General features: G+C 62.5%; 2 protein-coding genes across 2 annotated transcripts in view; both read left to right on the top strand.

The window, feature by feature from the left end:
• The window catches only part of LOC116240088 (IQ motif and SEC7 domain-containing protein 1-like), a 42,569-nt gene extending 37,318 nt beyond the window's left edge, over nt 1–5,251 (top strand). Inside the window, 4 exon segments of the mRNA XM_090126483.1 lie at nt 1,460–1,618; nt 3,594–3,643; nt 4,179–4,746; nt 4,749–5,251. Of these exon segments, the coding sequence (XP_089982609.1) occupies nt 1,460–1,618; nt 3,594–3,643; nt 4,179–4,746; nt 4,749–5,251 (1,280 nt within the window).
• Nucleotides 5,252–9,517: 4,266 nt separating this feature from the next.
• Nucleotides 9,518–20,500, top strand: part of KDM5C (lysine demethylase 5C) — a 43,832-nt gene continuing 32,849 nt past the window's right edge. Inside the window, exons 1-5 of the mRNA XM_090126482.1 lie at nt 9,518–9,547; nt 9,842–10,453; nt 16,289–16,366; nt 16,468–16,590; nt 19,082–19,252. Coding sequence (XP_089982608.1) covers nt 9,518–9,547; nt 9,842–10,453; nt 16,289–16,366; nt 16,468–16,590; nt 19,082–19,252 — 1,014 coding nt within the window. The remainder of the gene's footprint in view (nt 9,548–9,841; nt 10,454–16,288; nt 16,367–16,467; nt 16,591–19,081; nt 19,253–20,500) is intronic.

Below are 20,500 nucleotides of genomic sequence, written 5' to 3'. Positions count from 1 at the left end.
GAGGCAATGGGAGGAACTGGGAGCTGCTGGGAGGCAATGGGAGGTAATGGGAGCTACTGGGAGGTAATGGAAAGGCACTGGGAGGGAATGGAAGGCAATGGGAGGAACTGGGAGGCAAGGGGAGGGCACTGGGAGATGCTGGGAGGCAATGGGAGAGCACTGGGAGGCACTGGGAGGCCACGGGAGAGCACTGGAAGGTAATGGGAGGGTACTGGGAGGGAATGGGAGGCAATGGGAGGAACTGGGAGCTGCTGGGAGGCAATGGAAGGGCACGGGGAGGAACTGGGAGGCAATGGGAGGAACTGGGAGCTGCTGGGAGGCAATGGGAAGGCACTGGGAGGCAATGGTAGGTAATAGAAAGGCACTGGGAGGAACTGGGAGGCATGGGAGGGCACTGGGAGGTAATGGGAGGGCACTGGGAGGTGCTGGGAGGCAATGGGAGGCAATGGGAGGTAATGGGAGGCCATGGGAGAGCACTGGGAGGTAATGGGAGGGTACTGGGAGGAACTGGGAGGCAATGGGAGGGCACTGGGAGGAACTGGGAGGCAATGGGAGGAACTGGGAGGCAATGGGAGGGCACTGGGAAGCAATGGGAGGCCATGGGAGAGCACTGGGAGGTAATGGGAGGGTACTGGGAGGAACTGGGAGGTAATGGGAGGCAATGGGAGGAACTGGGAGGAAATAGGAGAGCACTGGGAGGTAATGGGAGGCACTGGGAGGAACTGGGAGGCAATGGGAGGCCATGGGAGAGCACTGGGAGGGCACTGGGAGCTGCTGGGAGGCAATGGGAGGAACTGGGAGGCAATGGGAGGGCACTGGGAGGGAATGGGAGGAACTGGGAGGGCACTGGGAGGTGCTGGGAGGCACTGGGAGGGCACTGGAGGCACTGGGAGCACTGGGATGGGGATTGGGGGGCACTGGGATGTACTGGGAGCACTGGGATGGGACTGAGTGGCACTGGGGAATAGTGAGGGCACTTGGATGGGAACTGAATGGTACTGGGATGTACTGGGAGCACTGGGATGGGAACTGTGGGGCACTTGGGGCTCTTGGATGGGATTTTGGGGGCACTGGGATGGGGCTTGGGGGTCACTGGGATGTACTGGGAGCACTGGGATGGAGACTGGGGGGCACTTGGGGCTCTTGGATGGGATTTTGGGGGCACTGGGATGGGGCTTGGGGGTCACTGGGATGTACTGGGAGCACTGGGATGGGATTAAATGACACTGGGGAATAGTGAGGGCAGTTGGATGGGGACTGGGAGGCACTGGGATGTACTGGGAGCACTGGGATGGGACCTAATGACACTGGGGGCACTGGGGACTCTTGGGTGGGGACCGGGGGGCACTGGGATGTACTGGGGGCACTGGGATGTACTGGGAGCACTGGGATGGGATTAAATGACACTGGGGAGCACCGGGGTGACCTCCACCCCCCCTTCGCCCCCCCCCCCCCCCAGCCGAACTGGAGAAGCAGAAGGGGGTGTCGGGGGCACGGGGTGGGGGCCCCCCCCGCGAGGCTCTGAACGGGCTGAGCCGCAGCAGCGTGGAGGAGAACTTCGGGGAGGGGCTGAAACGCAGCGCCCTGAGCAGCTCATTGAGGGACCTGTCTGATGGGGGTGAGCTGGGGGGGGGACTTGGGGGGTGGGGGGGGGGAGGAGGGGGTTGGGGGGGTCTTTGGTGGAGGGGTTGGGGTTATTTGAGAGGGGTTTCGGGGGCACCTGGGGGGGGATTTGGGGTTGTTGAGGGGTGTTTGGGGTCAGCTTGGGGGGGGTAGGGGGGGTTGGGGGTCATTTGGGGGGGGTTACATATGGGGGAGGGGGTTGGGGTCATTTGAGAGGGGTTTTGGGGGCACCTGAGGGGGGATTTGGGGTCGTTGAGGGGCATTTGGGGTCCTTGGGGTCAGCTGGGGGGAGGGTTGGGGACTCATGGGGGTCATCTGGGGGGGGTACATATGGGGGAGGGGGAGGAGGGGGGTCTTTGGTGGGGGGTTGGGGTTATTTGAGAGGGGTTTCGGGGGCACCTGGGGGGGGATTTGGGGTCGTTGAGAGGCATTTGGGGTCCTTGGGGGTCTTTTGGGGTCAGCTTGGGGGGAGCAGGGGGGGTTGGGATCATTTGCGGGGGGGTTACATATGGGGGAGGGGGTTGGGGTCATTTGAGAGGGGTTTCGGGGGCACCTGAGGGGGGATTTGGGGTCGTTGAGGGGCGTTTGGGGTCCTTGGGGTCAGCTGGGGGGAGGGTTGGGGACTCATGGGGGTCATCTGGGGGGGGTACATATGGGGGAGGGGGGGTTGGGGGGTCTTTGGTGGGGGGTTAGGGTTATTTGAGAGGGGTTTCGGGGGCACCTGGGGGGGGATTTGGGGTCGTTGAGGGGCATTTGGGGTCTTTGGGGGTCTTTTGGGGTCATTGTGGGGGGGGTGGGGGGGGTGGGGGGCTCATCGGGGGTCATTGGGGGGAGGGTTTATATGGAGGAGGGGGATTGGGGGTCTTTGGTGGGGGGTTGGGGTCATTTGAGGAGGGTTTTGGGAGCACCTGGGGGGGATTTGGGGTCGTTGAGGGGCATTTGGGGTCCTTGGGGGTCTTTTGGGGTCAGCTTGGGGGGGGGGGGTTGGGGGTTCATGGGGGGTCACATAGGGGGCGGGGGGGTTGGGGGGTCTTTGGTGGAGGGGTTGGGGTTATTTGAGAGGGGTTTCGGGGGCACCTGGGGGGGGATTTGGGGTCGTTGAGGGGCATTTGGGGTCTTTGGGGGTCTTTTGGGGTCATTGTGGGGGGGCAGGGGGGGTTGGGGGTCATCTGGGGGGGGGTTACATATGGGGGAGGGGGTTGGGGTCATTTGAGAGGGGTTTCGGGGGCACCTGAGGGGGGATTTGGGGTCGTTGAGGGGCATTTGGGGTCCTTGGGGTCAGCTGGGGGGAGGGTTGGGGACTCATGGGGGTCATCTGGGGGGGGTACATATGGGGGAGGGGGAGTTGGGGGGTCTTTGGTGGGGGGTTGGGGTTATTTGAGAGGGGTTTCGGGGGCACCTGGGGGGGGATTTGGGGTCGTTGAGAGGCATTTGGGGTCCTTAGGGGTCTTTTGGGGTCAGCTTGGGTGAGGGATTGGGTGTTCATGGGGGTCACCTGGAGGGGGTACACATATGGGGGGGGGTTGGGGGGGTCTTTGGTGGGGGCTTGGGTTCATTTGAGGGGGGTTTGGGGGTATCTGGTGGGGATTTGGGGTCATTGAGGGGCAATTGGGGTCCTTGGGGGTCTTTTGGGGTCAGCTTGGGGGGGGTGGGGGAGGGTTGGGGGTTCATCGGGGGTCATTGTGGGGAGGGTTTATATGGGGGAGGGGGATTGGGGGTCTTTGGTGGGGGGTTGGGGTCATTTGAGGAGGGTTTTGGGGCACCTGGGGGGGATTTGGGGTCGTTGAGGGGCATTTGGGGTCCTTGGGGTCAGCTGGGGGGGGCTTGGGGTCACCTGGAGTGGGCATTAGGGGTCCTTATGGGGCAATTAGACACCCATGGGGGGGGGCAATTAGGGCACCCCCCTAAAAGACCCCTCCTCACTTTGTGCCCCATAACCAACCGTCTCCCCCCACCTCCCCCCCCCCAAGGGAAGCGGGGCCGACGCAACAGCGTGGGGTCCCTGGACAGCACCATTGAGGTGAGTGGGGGGCTTTGGCCACGCCCCCCTCCACGTGCCACACCCTTCTAAGCCACGCCCCCCAATTTGAACAACGCCCAGATAAGCCACGCCCCCACGCCTTCTCATTGTTATTCAAAGAGTTTTTTATGAGGGGGCGTGGCTTAGAGACGGAGGAGGCGTGGCCATCGCATGGGAAGCGAGGGGTGGTGTATGGGGGCGTGGTTTCTCTTGGCCACGCCCCCTTCTCGTTAGCCACGCCCACCTGGAGATATCCCCGTGGCATTTGTGGAAGAGTGGGGTCTGAAGGGGGCGTGGCCACGCTGGTTGGGGGTGGACGGAGAGGGCGTGGTTTATCTTAACCACGCCCCCCTTTTTACGAAGCCACGCCTCCCGATGCGTCCCATTCATGTTATTGAAGGGTGGGTATGCGGCGGTGGTTGGGAATAGAAGGGGGTGTGGCCACGCGTTTGGGGGCGTGGCCATCACACGAGGGGGCGTGGTCTTGTGGGAGAGGGGCGTGGCTTGTCTTAACCCCGCCCCTTTCTCCCCGCAGGGCTCCATCATCAGCAGCCCCCGCCCCCAGACCCGCGGTCCTCCGGCGGGGGGGGTCAGCGCGGGACCCCCCCCCGAACCCTACAAGCCGCCCCCCCGGCCCGTCTCCAACTCCTCCTCTTTCCTGGGCTCCCTCTTTGGCAGCCGAAGGGGAAAAGGCCCCCCCGGCCCCCCCCCCACTCAACCCACCTCTTCCAACCCCCCCCATCACCACCACCCCCCCCAGGGCCCCACTTCGGCTTCGGCCTCCTCTTCCTCCGCCTCTTCCTCCCACCACCATCACCACCCCCCCCCGGGCCCCCCCCAGCCCTCGGAAGCTCCCTCCAAACTCCAAGCCCTCCACGCTCAATACTGCCACGGGGGGGCCGGGGGAGGTGGGGGTGGCGGTCCCGGTCCCCCTCCACCCCCCCCACCCCCTTACCCCCAGCAGCCCCCCCCTCCCGGTCGCCCCGCTCCCCCCCCTCCCCTCCCCGCCATCGCTGCCGGTGCCCCCCCCCGCTTTCACGGGGGTCCCACCCCCCCTCTCTCCGCCCCCCCGGTGCAGCACGGCCCCCCCGGAGGGAGCTTCCCTCCCCCCACCCCCATTATACTTTACACCGTCCCGGCAAACGCGGGGGGGCTCTTTCAGGACCCCCCCCCAGGCAACCCCTTTCCCCTTTACCCCTTTACAGCCCCGCTCCCCCCCCCCACGGGTTGAGCCATCCGTACCCCCCCGGCCCCCCCCCTCCCCGCCACCACCCCCCTCCTCCTCCCATCACCACGGCGGCCAAACATTTCGTTTTCGGGGGGGGGGGGCCTTTAAGAAGCGGCGGGGGGGGGGCCGGGGTCGTGGGGGGGGGGTCGGCCGCCCCCCCTTCCCACCACCACCACCATCACCACCACCACCACCACGCCGCCCCCCCCCACTCCCCCATCCCCCCCCACCCTTCTTACCCCCCTTTGCCCCCCCCTTCTCCCCACACCCCCCTCAGCCCCCACTCCCCCGCAGGTCCCACTTCCCCCCTCGGTCAACCCCCACCCCCCCAGGGCCCCCCCAAACCCAAAGGGGGGAACCGTATCAGTACCGTGGTCTGAGCCCCTCCCCCCCCCATTTCAACCCCCCCCCTCCCCCACTCCATTTTTTTTTTATCCCCCCCCCCCTCCCCCTCCAGGATAAAGATGGGAAGAACCGTCGGGTGGGAGAACAAAGATTGGGGGGGGGGGGATCACATTTGTGCCCCCTCCTCCTTTATAAGGACCTCCCTCCCCCTTTATAACGACCCCCCCCTCCTTTATAACGACCCCCCCCTTTATAAAGAACCCCCCCCAAAAAAAAAAAAAAAAAAAAAAAACACAAAAAAAAACCCAACCTGCACGTGGCTCGTGTTTGGCTGCTCGGGCCCCCCCCCGGCTCAGGCTGAATGTCACATGGCACTTTAATGTCCCCCTCCCCTATATATCCCCTATATCCCCCCCCCCCCAAATACTGACCCCCCCCCCCCCCGGGCCCGCATGCGCCCACGCCGGGCTCTGTACATAAGATTCTGTATATTTGATGCTTCATAAACGGCGTGCGACCCGCCTGAGACCCTTCTTGGGGGGGGGGGCACCTATGGGGGCTATAGGGGGGTTGGGGGGGGGAGCACCTATGGGGGCTATAGGGGGATTTGGGGGTGGCATCTATGGGGGCTATAGGGGGGTTGGGGGGGCACCTATGGGAGCTATAGGGGGGTTGGGGGGGGGCACCCACCTATGGGGGTTGGGGGGGGCACCTATGGGAGCTATAGGGGGGATGGGGTCCACCTACGGGAGCTATGGGGGGTTGTGGGGGGGCACCTATGGGGGCTATGGGGGGGCAGGGGGGGCACCTATGGGGGCTATAGGGGGTTGGGGGGGCACTTATGGGGGCTATAGGGGGGCGGGGGGGGCACCTATGGGAGCTATAGGGGGATTGGGGAGGAGCACCTATGGGAGCTATAGGGGGATGGGGGGGCACTTATGGGATCTATAGCGGGGTTGGGGGGGGGGCACCCACCTATGGGGGCTATGAGGGTTGGAGGAGGGGCACCTATGGGGGGGGGGCAGGGGGGGGCACCTATGGGGGCTATGGGGGGTTGGGGGGGGGGCACTTATGGGGGCTATAGGGGGGTTGCGGGGGGCATCTATGGGGGCTATAGGGGGTTGGGGGGGCACCTATGGGGGCTATAGGGGGATTTGGGGGGGGCATCTATGGGATCTATAGGGGGGTTGGGGGGGGCACCTATGGGATCTATAGCGGGGTTGGGGGGGGGGCACCCACCTATGGGGGCTATGAGGGTTGGAGGAGGGGCACCTATGGGGGGGGGGCAGGGGGGGGCACCTATGGGGGCTATGGGGGGTTGGGGGGGGGCACTTATGGGGGCTATAGGGGGGTTGCGGGGGGCATCTATGGGGGCTATAGGGGGTTGGGGGGGCACCTATGGGGGCTATAGGGGGATTTGGGGGGGGCATCTATGGGATCTATAGGGGGGTTGGGGGGGGCACCTATGGGATCTATAGCGGGGTTGGGGGGGGGGCACCCACCTATGGGGGCTATGAGGGTTGGAGGAGGGGCACCTATGGGGGGGGGGGCAGGGGGGGGCACCTATGGGGGCTATGGGGGGTTGGGGGGGGGCACTTATGGGGGCTATAGGGGGGTTGCGGGGGGCATCTATGGGGGCTATAGGGGGTTGGGGGGGCACCTATGGGGGCTATAGGGGGATTTGGGGGGGGCATCTATGGGATCTATAGGGGGGTTGGGGGGGGCACCTATGGGATCTATAGCGGGGTTGGGGGGGGGGCACCCACCTATGGGGGCTATGAGGGTTGGAGGAGGGGCACCTATGGGGGGGGGGCAGGGGGGGGCACCTATGGGGGCTATGGGGGGTTGGGGGGGGCACTTATGGGGGCTATAGGGGGGTTGCGGGGGGCACCTATGGGGGCTATAGGGGGTTGGGGGGGCACCTATGGGGGCTATAGGGGGGCAGGGGGGCACCTATGGGGGCTATAGGGGGATTGGGGGGGGGCATCTATGGGGGCTATAGGGGGTTGGGGGGGGCACCTATGGGATCTATAGCGGGGTTGGGGGGGGGCACCCACCTATGGGGGCTATGAGGGTTGGGGGGGGCACCTATGGGGGCTATAGGGGGGCAGGGAGGGCACCTATGGGATCTATAGGGGGTTGGGGGGGGCACCTATGGGGGCTACAGGTGGGTTGGAGGGGGCCGCCTATGGGGGCTACAGGGGGGGCGGGGGGCACCTATAGGGATTATAGGTGGGCTGGGGGCTATTGGGGGGTTCGGGGGGGGGGCACCTATGAGGGCTATAGGGGGGTTGGGGGGGGCACCCATGGGGGCTATAGGGGGGCCTGGGGGGACACCTTTGGGGATGGTTGTAGGGAGTGGGGCTGTGGGCTATAGGGCTGGCTTTGGGGGGGCTGGAGGGGCTGTAAGAGTGGCGGGGGGGAGGGTATATGGGCTCCTGTAAGGGTTTAGGGGCACCTATAGCAATCTATAGGTACCTGTGGGGGGTATAGGGGCCATAAGGCCTATAGGCACCGTCCTTGGGGGGTATAGGAGTGTGGTGCTATAGGGGTATATGGGCTCCTAAGGGTTTAAGGGCACCTATAGTTGGTCTGTAGGCACCTATGAGGGCTATAGGGGCTGTAAAGCCTATAGGCTCCTATAGAGGGCCATAAGAGTGACCTTGGGGGTGTAGGAGTGGGGTTCTATAGGGGGTTATGGGCTCCTATAGGACCCTGTGGTTCCTACAGGGGGCTACGGGCTGCTATAAAGGATATCCAGGTGCCTTTAAGGCCTATAGGGTCCATAATGGCCCTATAGGGTGGCCCTATAGAGGCCTATAGGGGGCTATGGGCAACTATAGGCAGTCTAAAGGCACCTATAGGAGCTATAGCACTGTGGCTCCATAGGATTCTATGGGTTATTACAGGGGTCAACGTGTTCCCATAGAGTTCGACAGGATTCTATAGGGGACTACGGGCTTCTATGGGGGTTCTTGGTTTCCTAGAGGGGTCTATAGGGACCTAGCGGGGCTATAGCACTGCATTTCTGTAGGATACAATGGGCTCTATAGGGGGTCAATGTGTTTCCATAGGGCTCTACAGGCTTCTATAGCTGTTTGTGGGTTCCTATAGGGACCTATAGACAGCTATAGGGGCTATCGCACTGTGGTTCTGTAGGATTCTCTGGGTTTCTATAGGGGTCAACATGCTCTATAGGGGTCAGCATGATCCTTTGGGCTTCTGTAGGCTTCTATAAAGGACTACAGGCTTCTATAGGGGGTCTCGAGTCCCTATAGGGAGCTATAGGGGCTATTCCAATGTGGTTCTGTAGGATTCTATGGGTTCCTATAGGGCTCAGTGTGTTCCCATAGAGTTTTACAGGGTTCTATAGGGTTCTACAGGCTTCTATAGGGGTTCTAGGGTTCCTAGAGGAGCCTATAGGCACATATAGGGGCCATAGCAATGCAGTTCTATAGGATTCTATGGGTTCCTATGGGGGTCAATGAGCTCCTCTAGGGGTTGACATGTCCCATAGGGTTCTGCAGGATTCTATGGGGGTTTGTGGGTTCCTATAGGGACCTATAGGCACATATAGGGGCTACGGCCCTGTGGTTCTATAGGATTCTATGGGTTCTTCTGGGAGTCGATGAGCTCCTATAGGGGTCGACATGTTCCCATAGGGTTCTGCAGGATTCTATGGGGCTTTGTGGGTTCCTATAGGCACCTATAGGGGCTGCAGCACTGCGGTTCTATAGGATTCTACGGGGTGGTCAGCGCGTTCCCATAGGGTTCTACAGAACTCTATAGGGGTCTACCGGCTCCTATAGGAACCATATAGGGGGCGGGACCGGAACTCCGGGCGAGGGCTGGTCCACTTCCGGTCCCGCCCACCCACATTAACCCCGCCCACTTCCCCCCCTCCTTCCCGGAGGATCGGCGCATGCGCGCTGCGCCCCTTTCAACGTGCGCAACGAGTCCCGGCCCCAGCGCTGACCCAGCGCCGCGGAGGCGAAGGCTGCGCGCGGATCCCTCCGCCCGCCGAGGGGAGCGGGGGCGGGGCCTGCGGACTATTTTCTCTCCTTCCTCTCACCCCCCTCCGTTTCCTTTCGGTCGAACCGCGGCGACGGCGGAAAGAAAGAAGAAAGCTGAACTCCCTCCCCGTGTCCTCCGGGCGGATTGAGGTTCAGTTTTCCCGTCTTCATCCGGGACGGAACAGAAGGCGGAAGGATACAAAAAAAAGCCGTGAGGTGCGAGGGACTCAGCGCACCCCGCGCATGCGCAGTGCGAGGGGGGGAAGAGAGAGGAGGAGGGATCCCAAGATGGCGGCGGCGGCGTCGGGAAGGCCTCGGGCCTGAGGGGGGGGCTCGCAGCGAAGCGGGGGGGTCAGCAGGAGCCGAGGGGGGGGGTTTAGTGAGGGATAAGAGGGGAAAGGGGGGAAAAAAGCAAAGAGGGAAAAGGGGGGGGGGGAAGAAGGAAGGGAAGAGGGGGGGTGGGGGGGAATGGCCCCCTGAGGGGGTGAGGGGAGAGGCGGGGATGGAGGAGGAGGGGGAGGGGGGGGGGAGGTGGGCAGAGTGGGGGGAGGGGGGGGAGGAAGAGGAGGAAGGGGGGGGGGCGGCTGAGGGGGGGTCACCGCCGTGGGGGAGCCCCCACCGTGGGGGGGGGGGAGGAGGAGGAGGAGGGGAGGAGGAGGAGGAGGAGGAAGAGGAGGAAGAAGGAGGGGGGGGGGAGAGGAAGAGGAGGAGGAGGATGAAGAAGAGGGGGGGGGAAGAGGAGGAGGAGGTGGGGGGGGGGGCGGCGAGGAAGGGCCCCCCCCATCCCAACCTGCCCTTCCTCTGCCCCCCCCCGCCAACCAAGGCAGGGATGGGGGGGTGAGGGGGGGCCGGGGGGGGTCGGAGCTGAGGGGGAGAAGCAGCAAAGGACCCCCCGGGGGGGGAGGAGGTTGTGGAGGGGGAGGGGGGGGGAAGCAAAGCGAGGAGCGCAGCCCCCGCAAATCGACCCCCCCCGAGGAAAAAAACCCTCGCAGGACCTCCGGGCTTCGAAGCGGGGGAAGCGAATGGGGGGTGGGGGGTGTCGTGGGGGGGGGTGGAGGAGGAGGAGGAGGAGGAGATCCGGAGCCCCCCGAAGATTTCCTGCCCCCCCCCGAGTGTCCCGTGTTCGAGCCGAGCTGGGCGGAGTTCCGAGACCCGTTGGGTTACATCGCCAAGATCCGACCCATAGCCGAGAAAAGCGGCATCTGCAAGATCCGCCCGCCTGCGGTGTGTGGCCTTTGGGGGGGGGCGGGGGGGGGGGGGAGGTGTCTTCCTGGGGGGGTTTGAGGGGTCTGGGGGGGGGGATTTGTTGTGATCCTGGGGGGTTTGGTGAAGTTTGGGGGGGGGTTGTTGTCATTTTGAGGGGTTTGATGGGGTCTGGGGGGGGGGTTGTTGTCATCCTTGGGGGGGTTTGATGGGGTCTGGGGGGGCTGAAGTGTGGTTTGGGGGGGGGGGTTGGTGGAGTTTGGGGGGGGGGTTGTTGTCATCCTGGGGGGTTTGGTGAAGTTTGGGGGGGGGGGTTGTTGTCATCCTGGGGGGGTTTGATGGGGTCTGGGGGAGCTGAAGTGTGGTTTGGGGGGGGGGGGTTGGTGGAGTTTGGGGGGGGGGTTGTTGTCATCCTGGGGGGTTTGGGGAAGTTTGGGGGGGGTTTGTTGTCACCCTGGGGGGATCTGGGGGGAGTTAATGTCATCTTGGGGCGGTTTGTTGTCATCCTGGGGGGGGTTTGATGGGGTCTGGGGGGGCTGAAGTGTGGTTTGGGGGGGGGGGGTTTGGAGTTTGGGGGGATTGTTGTCATCCTTTGGGGGTTTGAGGGGTCTGGGGGGGGAGGGTTTGTTGTCATCCTGGGGGGTTTGGTGAAGTTTGGGGGGGGTTTGTTGTCACCCTGGGGGGGTTGGGGGGGGTTGATGTCATCTTGGGGGGGTTTGTTGTCATCCTGGGGGGGTTGATGGAGTTTGGGGGGGGGGTTGTTGTCATCCTGGGGGGGGTTGATGGGGTCTGGCGAGGCTGAAGTGTTTTGGGGGGGGTTTGATGTCATCTTGGAGGAGTTTGGTGAAGTTTGGGGGGGGTTTGTTGTCACCTTGGGGGGGGTTGATGTCATCTTGGGAGGGTTTGTTGTCATCCTGGGGGGGGGTTGATGGAGTTTGGGGGGGGGTTGTTGTCATCCTGGGGGGGTTTGATGGGGTCTGGCAAGGCTGAAGTGTGGTTTGGGGGGGTTTGATGTCATCTTGGGGGGGTTTGGTGGAGTTTGGGGGGGGTTTGTTGTCACCCTGGGGGGGTTTGAGGGGTCTGGGGGGGGGGGGAGTTTGTTGTCATCCTGGGGGGTTTGGTGAAGTTTGGGGGGGGGGGTTGTTGTCATCCTGGGGGAGTTTTGATGGGGTTTGGGGGAGTTGAAGCGTGGTTTGGAGGGGGTTTGGTGAAGTAGTTTGGGGGGGGGTTGATGGAGTTTGGGGGGGGGTTTGTTGTCATCCTGGGGGGGTTTGATGGAGTTTGGGGGGGGTTGATGGGGTCTGGGGTGGGGGGTTGTTGTCATCCTGCGGGGGTTTGTTGTTGTCTTGGGGGGGGGTTTGGTGGAGTTTGGGGGGGGGTTGATCTGGTCTGGGGGGGGGGGGGTTGTTGTCTTCTTGGGGGGGGTTGATGGGGTTTGGGGGGGCTGAAGTGTGGTTTGGGGGGGTTTGTTGTCATCTTGGGGGGGTTTGGTGAAGTTTGGGGGGGGGAGTTGTTGTCATCCTGGGGGTTTGATGGAGTCTGGGGGGGGGGGGTGTTGATGGGCTTTGGGGGGGCTGAAGTGGGGTTGGGGGGGGGTTGTTGTCATCTTGGGGGGGGGGGTTGATGGGGCTTGGGGGGGTTGTTGTCACTTTGGGGGGGTTTGGTGAAGTTTGGGGGGGGGCGTTGCCCTCTTGGGGGGGGGTTGATGGGGTTTGGGGGGGCTGAAGTGTGGTTTGGGGGGGGGGGTTGTTGTCATATTGGGGGGTTTGTGGGGGGGGGGGGGTTGTCACCCTGGGGGGGTTTGTTGGTGTTTTGGGGGGGGGGGGGTTGAGGAGCTGAAGTGTGGTTGTGGGGGGGTGGGGGGGGCTTGTTATCATCCTGGGGGGATTTGATGAGTTTTGGGGGGGGGGGGTTGGGGGGCTGAAGTGTGATTTGGGGTGTTTGTTGTTATCGTGGGGGGGGGGGAGGATGATTGATGGGGTTTGGGGGGGGTTGTCATTTGGGGGGGGTTATGGGGGGGGTTGAGGGGGCTGAAGTGTGGCTTGGGGGGGTGTTGTCATTTTGGGGGGGGTTGATGGGGTCTGGGGGGGCTTGTTGGAGTTTTGGGGGGGACTGGGGGGGCTGAAGTGTGTTTTGGGGGGGGGGGTTGTTGGGGTTTCCTGTGGTTTTGGGGGCGGTTGAGAGGCTGAAATGTGGTTTTGGGGGGGGGGGGGGTTGTTGTCATCCTGGGGGGGTTTGATGGGGTTTTTGGGGGGTGTTGGGGGGCTGAAATGTGGGTTGGGGGGGGGGGTTGGTTGTCATTCTGGGGGGGGTTGTTGGGGTTTGGGGGGGTTGAAATGTGGTTTGGGGGGGGGGTTGCTGTCATCTTAGGGAGGTTTGTTGGGGTTTGGGGGGGGTTTATTGGGTTTGGGGGGGGCTAAATGTGATTTGGGGGGGGTCGTTGTCATTCTTTGGGGGGGGGTTGGGGGCTAAATGTGGTTTGGGGGGGGTTGTTGTCATTCTGGGGGGGGGTTGATGGGGTCTGGGGGGGGGCTGTTGGGTTTGGGGGGGTTGGGCTGAAGTGTGGTTTGGAAGGGGGTCGTTTTCATTTTGGGGGGGGGGTTGTTATTGGGATTTGGGGGGGGTTTAATGGGGGCCTGGGGGGGGGGGTCTACAGTGTGATCGAAGGGGGGGGGCTGGGGGGGTCTAAAGTGGGGTTTGGGGGGGGGCTGGGGGCGTCATCCTGGGGGGGTTTGTTGGAGTTTTGGGGGAGAATGGGGGGCTTGTGTGGTTTTGGGGGGGGGGGGGGGGGATTGTTGGGGATTTTTTTTTGGGGGGGGGGGGGTTATTATTGTCCTGGGGGGGTTTGCTGTGGTCTGGGGGGGTTGTTGTAGTCCTGGGGGGGGGAGAGGAGCAAAAATTTGGGGGGGCTACAGTGGTTTTGGGGGGGGGTTTATTGTAATTCTGGGGGGGTTGTTGGATTTTGCGGAGGGGGGAGTTGGGGGCTAAAGTGTAGTTTTGGGGGGGGGGGGTTATTGGGGGTTGGGGGGCCAGAGTGTGGATGGGGGGGGTTATTGGTGTTTTGGGGGGGGGGGGGAACAGTGTGATTTGGGGGGGGGGTCTTGCTGCTGTAGGGGGGGCTGGGGTTTTGGGGGGGGGGTTCATTGAGGTTTTGGGGAGGGGCTAAAGTGTGGTTTGGGGGGGGGTTGTTGAGGTTTTGAGGGTTTTTTGGGGGGGGGTTGTTGGGTTTGGGGGGGGCTGGGGAGTGGTTGGGATTTGGGGGGGTCATTGGGGTTTTGGGGGCTAAAGTGTGGTTTTGGGGGGGGGGGGTGTTTTGGGCCAAAGTTTGGTTTCTTGGCCTTTTGGGGGGGGGGGTCCTGTTGCTATTGGGGGGGGGTTATTAGAGTTCATTGTAGGTTGGGGGGGGGTCAAAGTGTTGTTTTTTGAGGGGGGGGGGGCTGTTGGCTTTTGGGGAGGGGAGTTATTGCCATCTGAGGAGTTTGTTGGCATTTTGGGGTGGGGGGGGGGTTGGTGGTGTCCGGGGGGGGGGGGGGACTGTTGGCATTTTGGGGGGGGGGGCTGCTTGGGTTTATTGTGCATTTTGTGGGCCAGTGTGTGGTTTGGGGGGGGGGGGGGGGGGGGTGTTATTGGTGTTTGGGGGGGGGGCACAGCCTCGTGGGTGAGCCAAATTGTGGCTTTGAGGGGGGGGCACAGCCTTGGGGGGGGGGGGGTGGCGTTTGGGGGGGGCACAGCCTCGTGGGTGAGCCAAATTGTGGCTTGGGGGGGGGGGGGGGGGGGCAGGGGTATGTCACTATTTGGGGGGGGAGCTGTTGTCATTCTGGTGGGGGGCACAGCTTTGGGGGGGGGGGGGGCGAGGCTGTTGCCATTTTGGGGGTGCCCTGAGTGTGTTTGTTTTTTTTTGGAGGGGGGGCTGTTGACTTTCCTGATTTTTTTTTTCTTTTTTTGGGGGGGGGGGGGGGGGGGTAACACATTTGCTGCCCCTCATTCCCATGGGGGTTTAATTAACCCCCCCCCCCCCCGTGGGGCAATTAAGGATTTGCAAGGGGGGGGGGGGGGGTTTATTGCATCTCTAGGGTACGGATGTTTCTATGGGGGGGGGGGGCAGCCCCCATTTTAAGGTGGGGGGGGGGGGGTTAAACTTTCTTTGGAGGAAGAGTGAGCTGCCACGGGGGGGGGGGGGGGGGGGGGGGGGTTGGATTCTGTTTTAAGAGCTTTAAACTTTATGGGGGGGGGATTCTGTTTGTATTTGGGGGGGGGTCAGATTCTGTTTTGAGAGCTTTAAACTTTGTGGTGGGGAGGGGGGGGGGATTCTATTTGTATTGGGGGGGGGTCAGAGGATCAGATTCTGTTTTGAGAGCTTTAAACTTTGGGGGGGGGGGATTCTATTTATATTGGGGGGGGGATTTTTGTGAATGCCCCCCCCCTTCCTATGGCTGATGTTGGGGATGGGGGGGGGGGTTTCCATTGCATCAAAAGAAGATGGGATGGGATGTGGGGGGGGGGGGTTGGCTTTAAGATTTGGATATTGGGGGCTGGGGGGGGGGCATCGATGTGTGCCCCCCCCCCCCCACTTCCGCCGTCCCTCCCAACAATAACAACAGTGGCGGCCAATATGGCTGCCAGCACCGAGCCTTTGTCTGTGCTCCGCTGTGTCCAGAGGGATTAAATTTGGGGGGGGGGGGGCAACAACGAGGGGGGGGGGCGGGGAAGGGTAACACCCCCCCCTCCCCCCCCCCGTCATTCATTTCCCTTTGTGGGTTTTTATTTGGGGGGGGGGGGGGGGGTTGAGAGCGGCGTATCGGCACAGAGTGGGGGAGGGGAGAGTTTGGGGAGGGGGGCAAAGGGGGGGGGGGGTTTATTATTGTGTGCCCCCCCCCCTTTTTTTCTGGGAGGGGGGGGGGGGTGCTGCATGGGGGGGTCCTTTTAATGTTAATGTGGTGTTTTTAGTTTGGGGGGGGGGGGGGGGGATGTGACGTGGGCTTCCGGGGAGGGCTGTGCTGATGTCACTGCCCCCCCTTCCTTCCCCCCCCCCCCTCTGTTTGGGCTGCACGTGGACGTGTCCCCCCCCCCCCAATTTAACCCCCCCCCCCCCCCCCCAGCATCCCCCATAATTTGGGTCGTTTGTGTGCATCCATCGGGGTGGGGGGGGGTCTTTTCCCTATAGGATTTGGGGGGGGGGAAGGGGGGCCCTGTAGGACTTTTTTTTGGGGGGGGGGGGGCTCTTCCCTATGGGACTTTTTTTTTGGGGGGGGGGGCTCTTCCCTATGGGACTTTTTTTTGGGGGGGGGCTCTTCCCTATGGGACTTTTTTTGGGGGGGGGGGGGCTCTTCCCTGTAGGACTTTTTTGGGGGGGGCAGGAGGGGGTGTGCTCTTCCCTATAGGACTTTTTTTGGGGGGGGGGTTGTGCTCTTCCCTATGGGACTTTTTTTTTGGGGGGTGGGCCTCTTCCCTGTAGGACTTTTTTGGGGGGGGCTCTCAGCGTTGTGCTCCCCTCCTCCCCCCCACATTTACGTGGGTCTGTGCCCCCCCCCATATATTTACATGGGTCTGTGTGCCCCCCCCCCCCCCATACAACAGCATTGCTTCCCCCCCCCCTACATCTAGATCTGCATATCTACGTGAGGTGCCCCCCCATATTTACGTTGCCCCCCCATATTTGTGCCCCCCCCTCCACATTTCCGTGCCCCCCCCCTCGATTTACCTGAGCTCTCCAAACCTTTCCCTACCTCCTCCATTACCAAACACTTCTATAACACCCCCATATTAATTTCCCTAACCCCCCCCCCTCGCCAGTTAATAACCCCCCCCACAATTAATACCCCCCCCCCCCCCTCATTAATTAATTCCCCCCCCCAGGACTGGCAGCCCCCCTTCGCCGTGGAGGTCGACAATTTCCGCTTCACCCCCCGCATCCAACGCCTCAACGAATTGGAGGTGAGACCCCCTTCCCCCCCTCCCCACAATCCTCACAATTATCAGAGGGGTGTGGGGGGGTCCCAACTTTAAAACCGCCCCCCCCCCTTGCCCCCCCGCAGGCACAGACTCGGGTGAAGCTGAATTACCTGGACCAGATCGCCAAGTTCTGGGAGATCCAGGGCTCCTCCTTGAAGATCCCCAACGTGGAGCGGCGCATCCTGGACCTCTACAGCCTCAGCAAGGTGGGGGGGGGCACGGGGTTGTGGGGGGGTTATGGGGTTGTGGGGAGTATGAGGTTGTGGGGGGGTTATGGGGGGGGCACGGGGTTATGGGGGGAATGGTGTTACGGGGGGTATGGGGTTGTGGGGGGGGGTTATGGGGTTGTGGGGGGTGTTATTGGGGGGGGCATGAGGTTATGGGGGGTTATGGGGTTATGGGGGGGGCACGAGGTTATGGGGGGTGGCATGGGGTTATGGGGGGGTTATGGGGTTACGGGGGGGGCACAGGGTTACAGGGGGAATATGGAGTTGTGGGGGGGGAATGGGGTTACGGGGGGGTATGGGGTTGTGGGGGGTGTTATTGGGGGGGGCACGAGCTTATGGGGGGTGGCATGGGGTTATGGGGGGGTTATGGGGTTACGGGGGGGCACGGGGTTACAGGGGGAATATGGAGTTGTGGGGGGGGAATGGGGTTACGGGGGGGTATGGGGTTGGGGGGGGTTATGGGGGAGGCACGGGGTTATGGGGGGAATGGTGTTACGGGGGGGTATGGGGTATGGGGTTATGGGGTTGTGGGGGGTGTTATTGGGGGGGGCATGGTGTTATTGGGGGAGTTATGGGGTTATGGGGGGGTTATGGGGTTATGGGGGGGGCACGGGGTTACAGGGGGAATATGGGGTTGTGGGGAGTATGGGGTTGTGGGGGGATTATGGGGGGGCATGGGGTTATGGGGGGAATGGGTTGGGGGGGAATGGTGTTACGGGGGGGTATGGGGTTGTGGGGGGTGTTATTGGGGGGGGCATGAGGTTATGGGGGGTTATGGGGTTATGGGGGGTGGCATGGGGTTATGGGGGGGTTATGGGGGGGCACAGGATTACAGGGGGAATATGGAGTTGTGGGGGGGGAATGGGGTTACGGGGGGGTATGGGGTTGGGGGGGGTTATGGGGGGGGCACGGGGTTATGGGGGGGATGGTGTTACGGGGGGGTATGGGGTTATGGGGTTGGGGGGGGTGTTATTGGGGGGGGCACGGTGTTATTGGGGGGGTTATGGGGTTATGGGGGGTTATGGGGGGGGCACGGGGTTATGAGGGGAATATGGGGTTGTGGGGAGTATGAGGTTGTGGGAGGGTTATGGGGGGAGCACGGGGTTGTGGGGGGAATGGGGTTACAAAAGGGGAATGGTGTTATGGGGGCGGTTATGGGGTTGTGGGGGGTGTTATTGGGGGGGGCACGGGGTTATTGGGGGGGGCATGAGGTTATGGGGGGTTATGGGGTTATGGGGGGGCACGGGGTTACGGGGGGAGTATGGAGTTACAGGGGGGGAATTGGGTTGTGGGGGGGGAATGGGGTTATGGGGGGGTATGGGGATGTGGGGGGGGAATGGGGGGGCATGAGGTTGTGGGGGGCAGGGGGTTATGGGGGGGCATGGGGTTATGGGGGGAATGGGGTTACAGAGGGGGAATGGTGTTATGGGGGGGGTTATGGGGTTGTGGGGGGTGTTATTGGGGGGGGCACGGGGTTATGGGGGGGGGCATGAGGTTATGGGGGGTTATGGGGGGAGCACGAGGTTATGGGGGGGCACGGGGTTACGGGGGGAGTATGGAGTTACAGGGGGGGAATGGGGTTGTGGGGAGGTTATGGGGGGGGGCACGAGGTTATGGGGGGGTATGAGGTTATGGGGGGCATGACTTTAGTGCTGGGGGGGCACGGGGTTATGGGGGGGGTACAGCTTCAGTATCCCCCTAAAGCCCCTCTGGATCCCTAATGGAGCCACCAAAACGCCCACCACCACCCCCTGGCCCCCCCCAAATATCCCCTGATCCCCCCCCCCCCCCCCCCGTGCCTCAGGTGGTGATGGAGGAGGGCAGCTACGAGGCCAAGACCCCCAAAGCCCACCTCAGCATCCCCCAAAACTCCTCCAGATCCCTCAGTGGAGCCCCCAGATGCCCCCCAACACCCCCTGACCCCCCCAAATGCCCCCTGACCCCCCCACTTTGCCACAGGTGGTGATGGAGGAGGGCAGCTACGAGGCCAAGACCCCCAAAGCCCACCTCAGTATCCCCCAAAACTCCTCCAGATCCCTCAGTGGAGCCTCCAGATGCCCCCCAACACCCCCTGACCCCCCTGACCCCCCCCCAGATGCCCCCTGACCCCCCCCAAATGCCCCCTGACCCCCCCCCCCTTTGCCACAGGTGGTGATGGAGGAGGGTGGCTATGAGGCCAAGACCCCAAAGCCCACCTCAGTATCCCCCAAAACTCCTCCGGATCCCTCAGTGGAGCCCCCAGATGCCCCCCAACACCCCCTGACCCCCCCAAATGCCCCCTGACCCCCCCACTTTGCCACAGGTGGTGATGGAGGAGGGTGGCTACAAGGCCAAGACCCCCAAACCCCACCTCAGTATCCCCCAAAACTCCTCCGGATCCCTCAGTGGAGACCCCAAATGCCCCCCTGATCCCCCCAGATGCCCCCTGACCCCCCCCAAATCCCCCCTGACCCCCCCCCCTTTGCCACAGGTGGTGATGGAGGAGGGTGGCTACGAGGCCATCTGCAAGGACCGGCGCTGGGCTCGGGTGGCACAGAGGCTCTCCTACCCATCAGGGAAGAACATCGGGTCGCTGCTCCGCGCCCACTACGAGCGCATCATTTACCCCTATGAGATGTACCAGTCGGGGGCCAACCTGGTGGTGAGGGGCCTGGGGGGGGTCCAGGGGGGGTGGGAGTGGGTAAAAAGGGGGGTTTGATGGGGCTGGAGGGCCTACGGGAGGTGGAGGGTGGGGATTTGGGGGGGGTGTTTTGGGTCCCGAAGGTGTAGGGTGGGGATATGGGGGGGATTTGAACCTCAGAAGGTGTAGGGTGGGGATTTGGGGGGGATGTTGGCCCTGTAGAAGGTGTAGGGTGGGGATTTGGGGGGGATGTTGGCCCTATAGAAGGTGTAGGGTGGGGATTTGGGGGGGATGTTGGCCCTATAGAAGGTGTAGGGTGGGGATTTGGGGGGATGTTGGCCCTATAGAAGGTGTAGGGTGGGGATTTGGGGGGATGTTGGCCCTATAGAAGGTGTAGGGTGGGGATTTGGGGAGTTATTGGCCCTATAGAAGGTGTAGGGTGGGGATTTGGGGGGATGTTGGCCCTATAGAAGGTGTAGGGTGGGGATTTGGGGGGGGTGTTTTGGGTCCCGAAGGTGTAGGGTGGGGATATGGGGGGGATTTGAACCTCAGAAGGTGTAGGGTGGGGATTTGGGGGGGTGTTGAAGTTCAGCAGGTGTAAGGTGGGGATTTGGGGGGGATGTTGGCCCTATAGAAGGTGTAGGGTGGGGATATAGGGGGGGTGTTGGCCCTATAGAAGGTGTAGGGTGGGGATTTGGGGGGATGTTGGCCCTATAGAAGGTGTAGGGTGGGGATTTGGGGGGGGTGTTTTGGGTCCCGAAGGTGTAGGGTGGGGATATGGGGGGGTGTTGAACCTCAGAAGGTGTAGGGTGGGGATTTGGGGGGGATGTTGGCCCCCAGTAGATAAAGGATGAGGATTTGGGTGTGACATTGATCTCTAGTAGATATAGGATGAGAATTTGGGGGCGACCTTGACCCCCCCCCTTTAGGAGATACGGGGTGGGAATTAATGGGGTGACGCTGCTCCCCTAAGGTGCTGGGTGGGGATTTTGGGGTGATCTTGACCCCCAGTAGGTATAGGATGAGGATTTTGGGGTGACATTTACCCCTAGTAGATACAGGGTGTGGATTTGGGGGTGACATTGACCCCTAGTAGGTATAGGATGAGGATTTTGGGGTGCCATTGACACCTAGTAGATATAGGGTGGGGATTTGGGGGTGACATTGACCCCCAGTATATAAAGGATGAGGATTTTGGGGTGCCATTGGTGCCTAGTAGATATAGGATGGGGATTTTGAGGTGACATTGACCCCTTGTAGGTATAGGAT

The sequence above is a fragment of the Phasianus colchicus genome, chromosome 29 (genome assembly GCF_987193195.1).
Source record: "Phasianus colchicus chromosome 29, bPhaCol1.hap1.1, whole genome shotgun sequence".
Taxonomy (NCBI): Eukaryota; Metazoa; Chordata; class Aves; order Galliformes; family Phasianidae; genus Phasianus; species Phasianus colchicus.
This window is presented reverse-complemented; position numbering and strand designations above follow the sequence as displayed.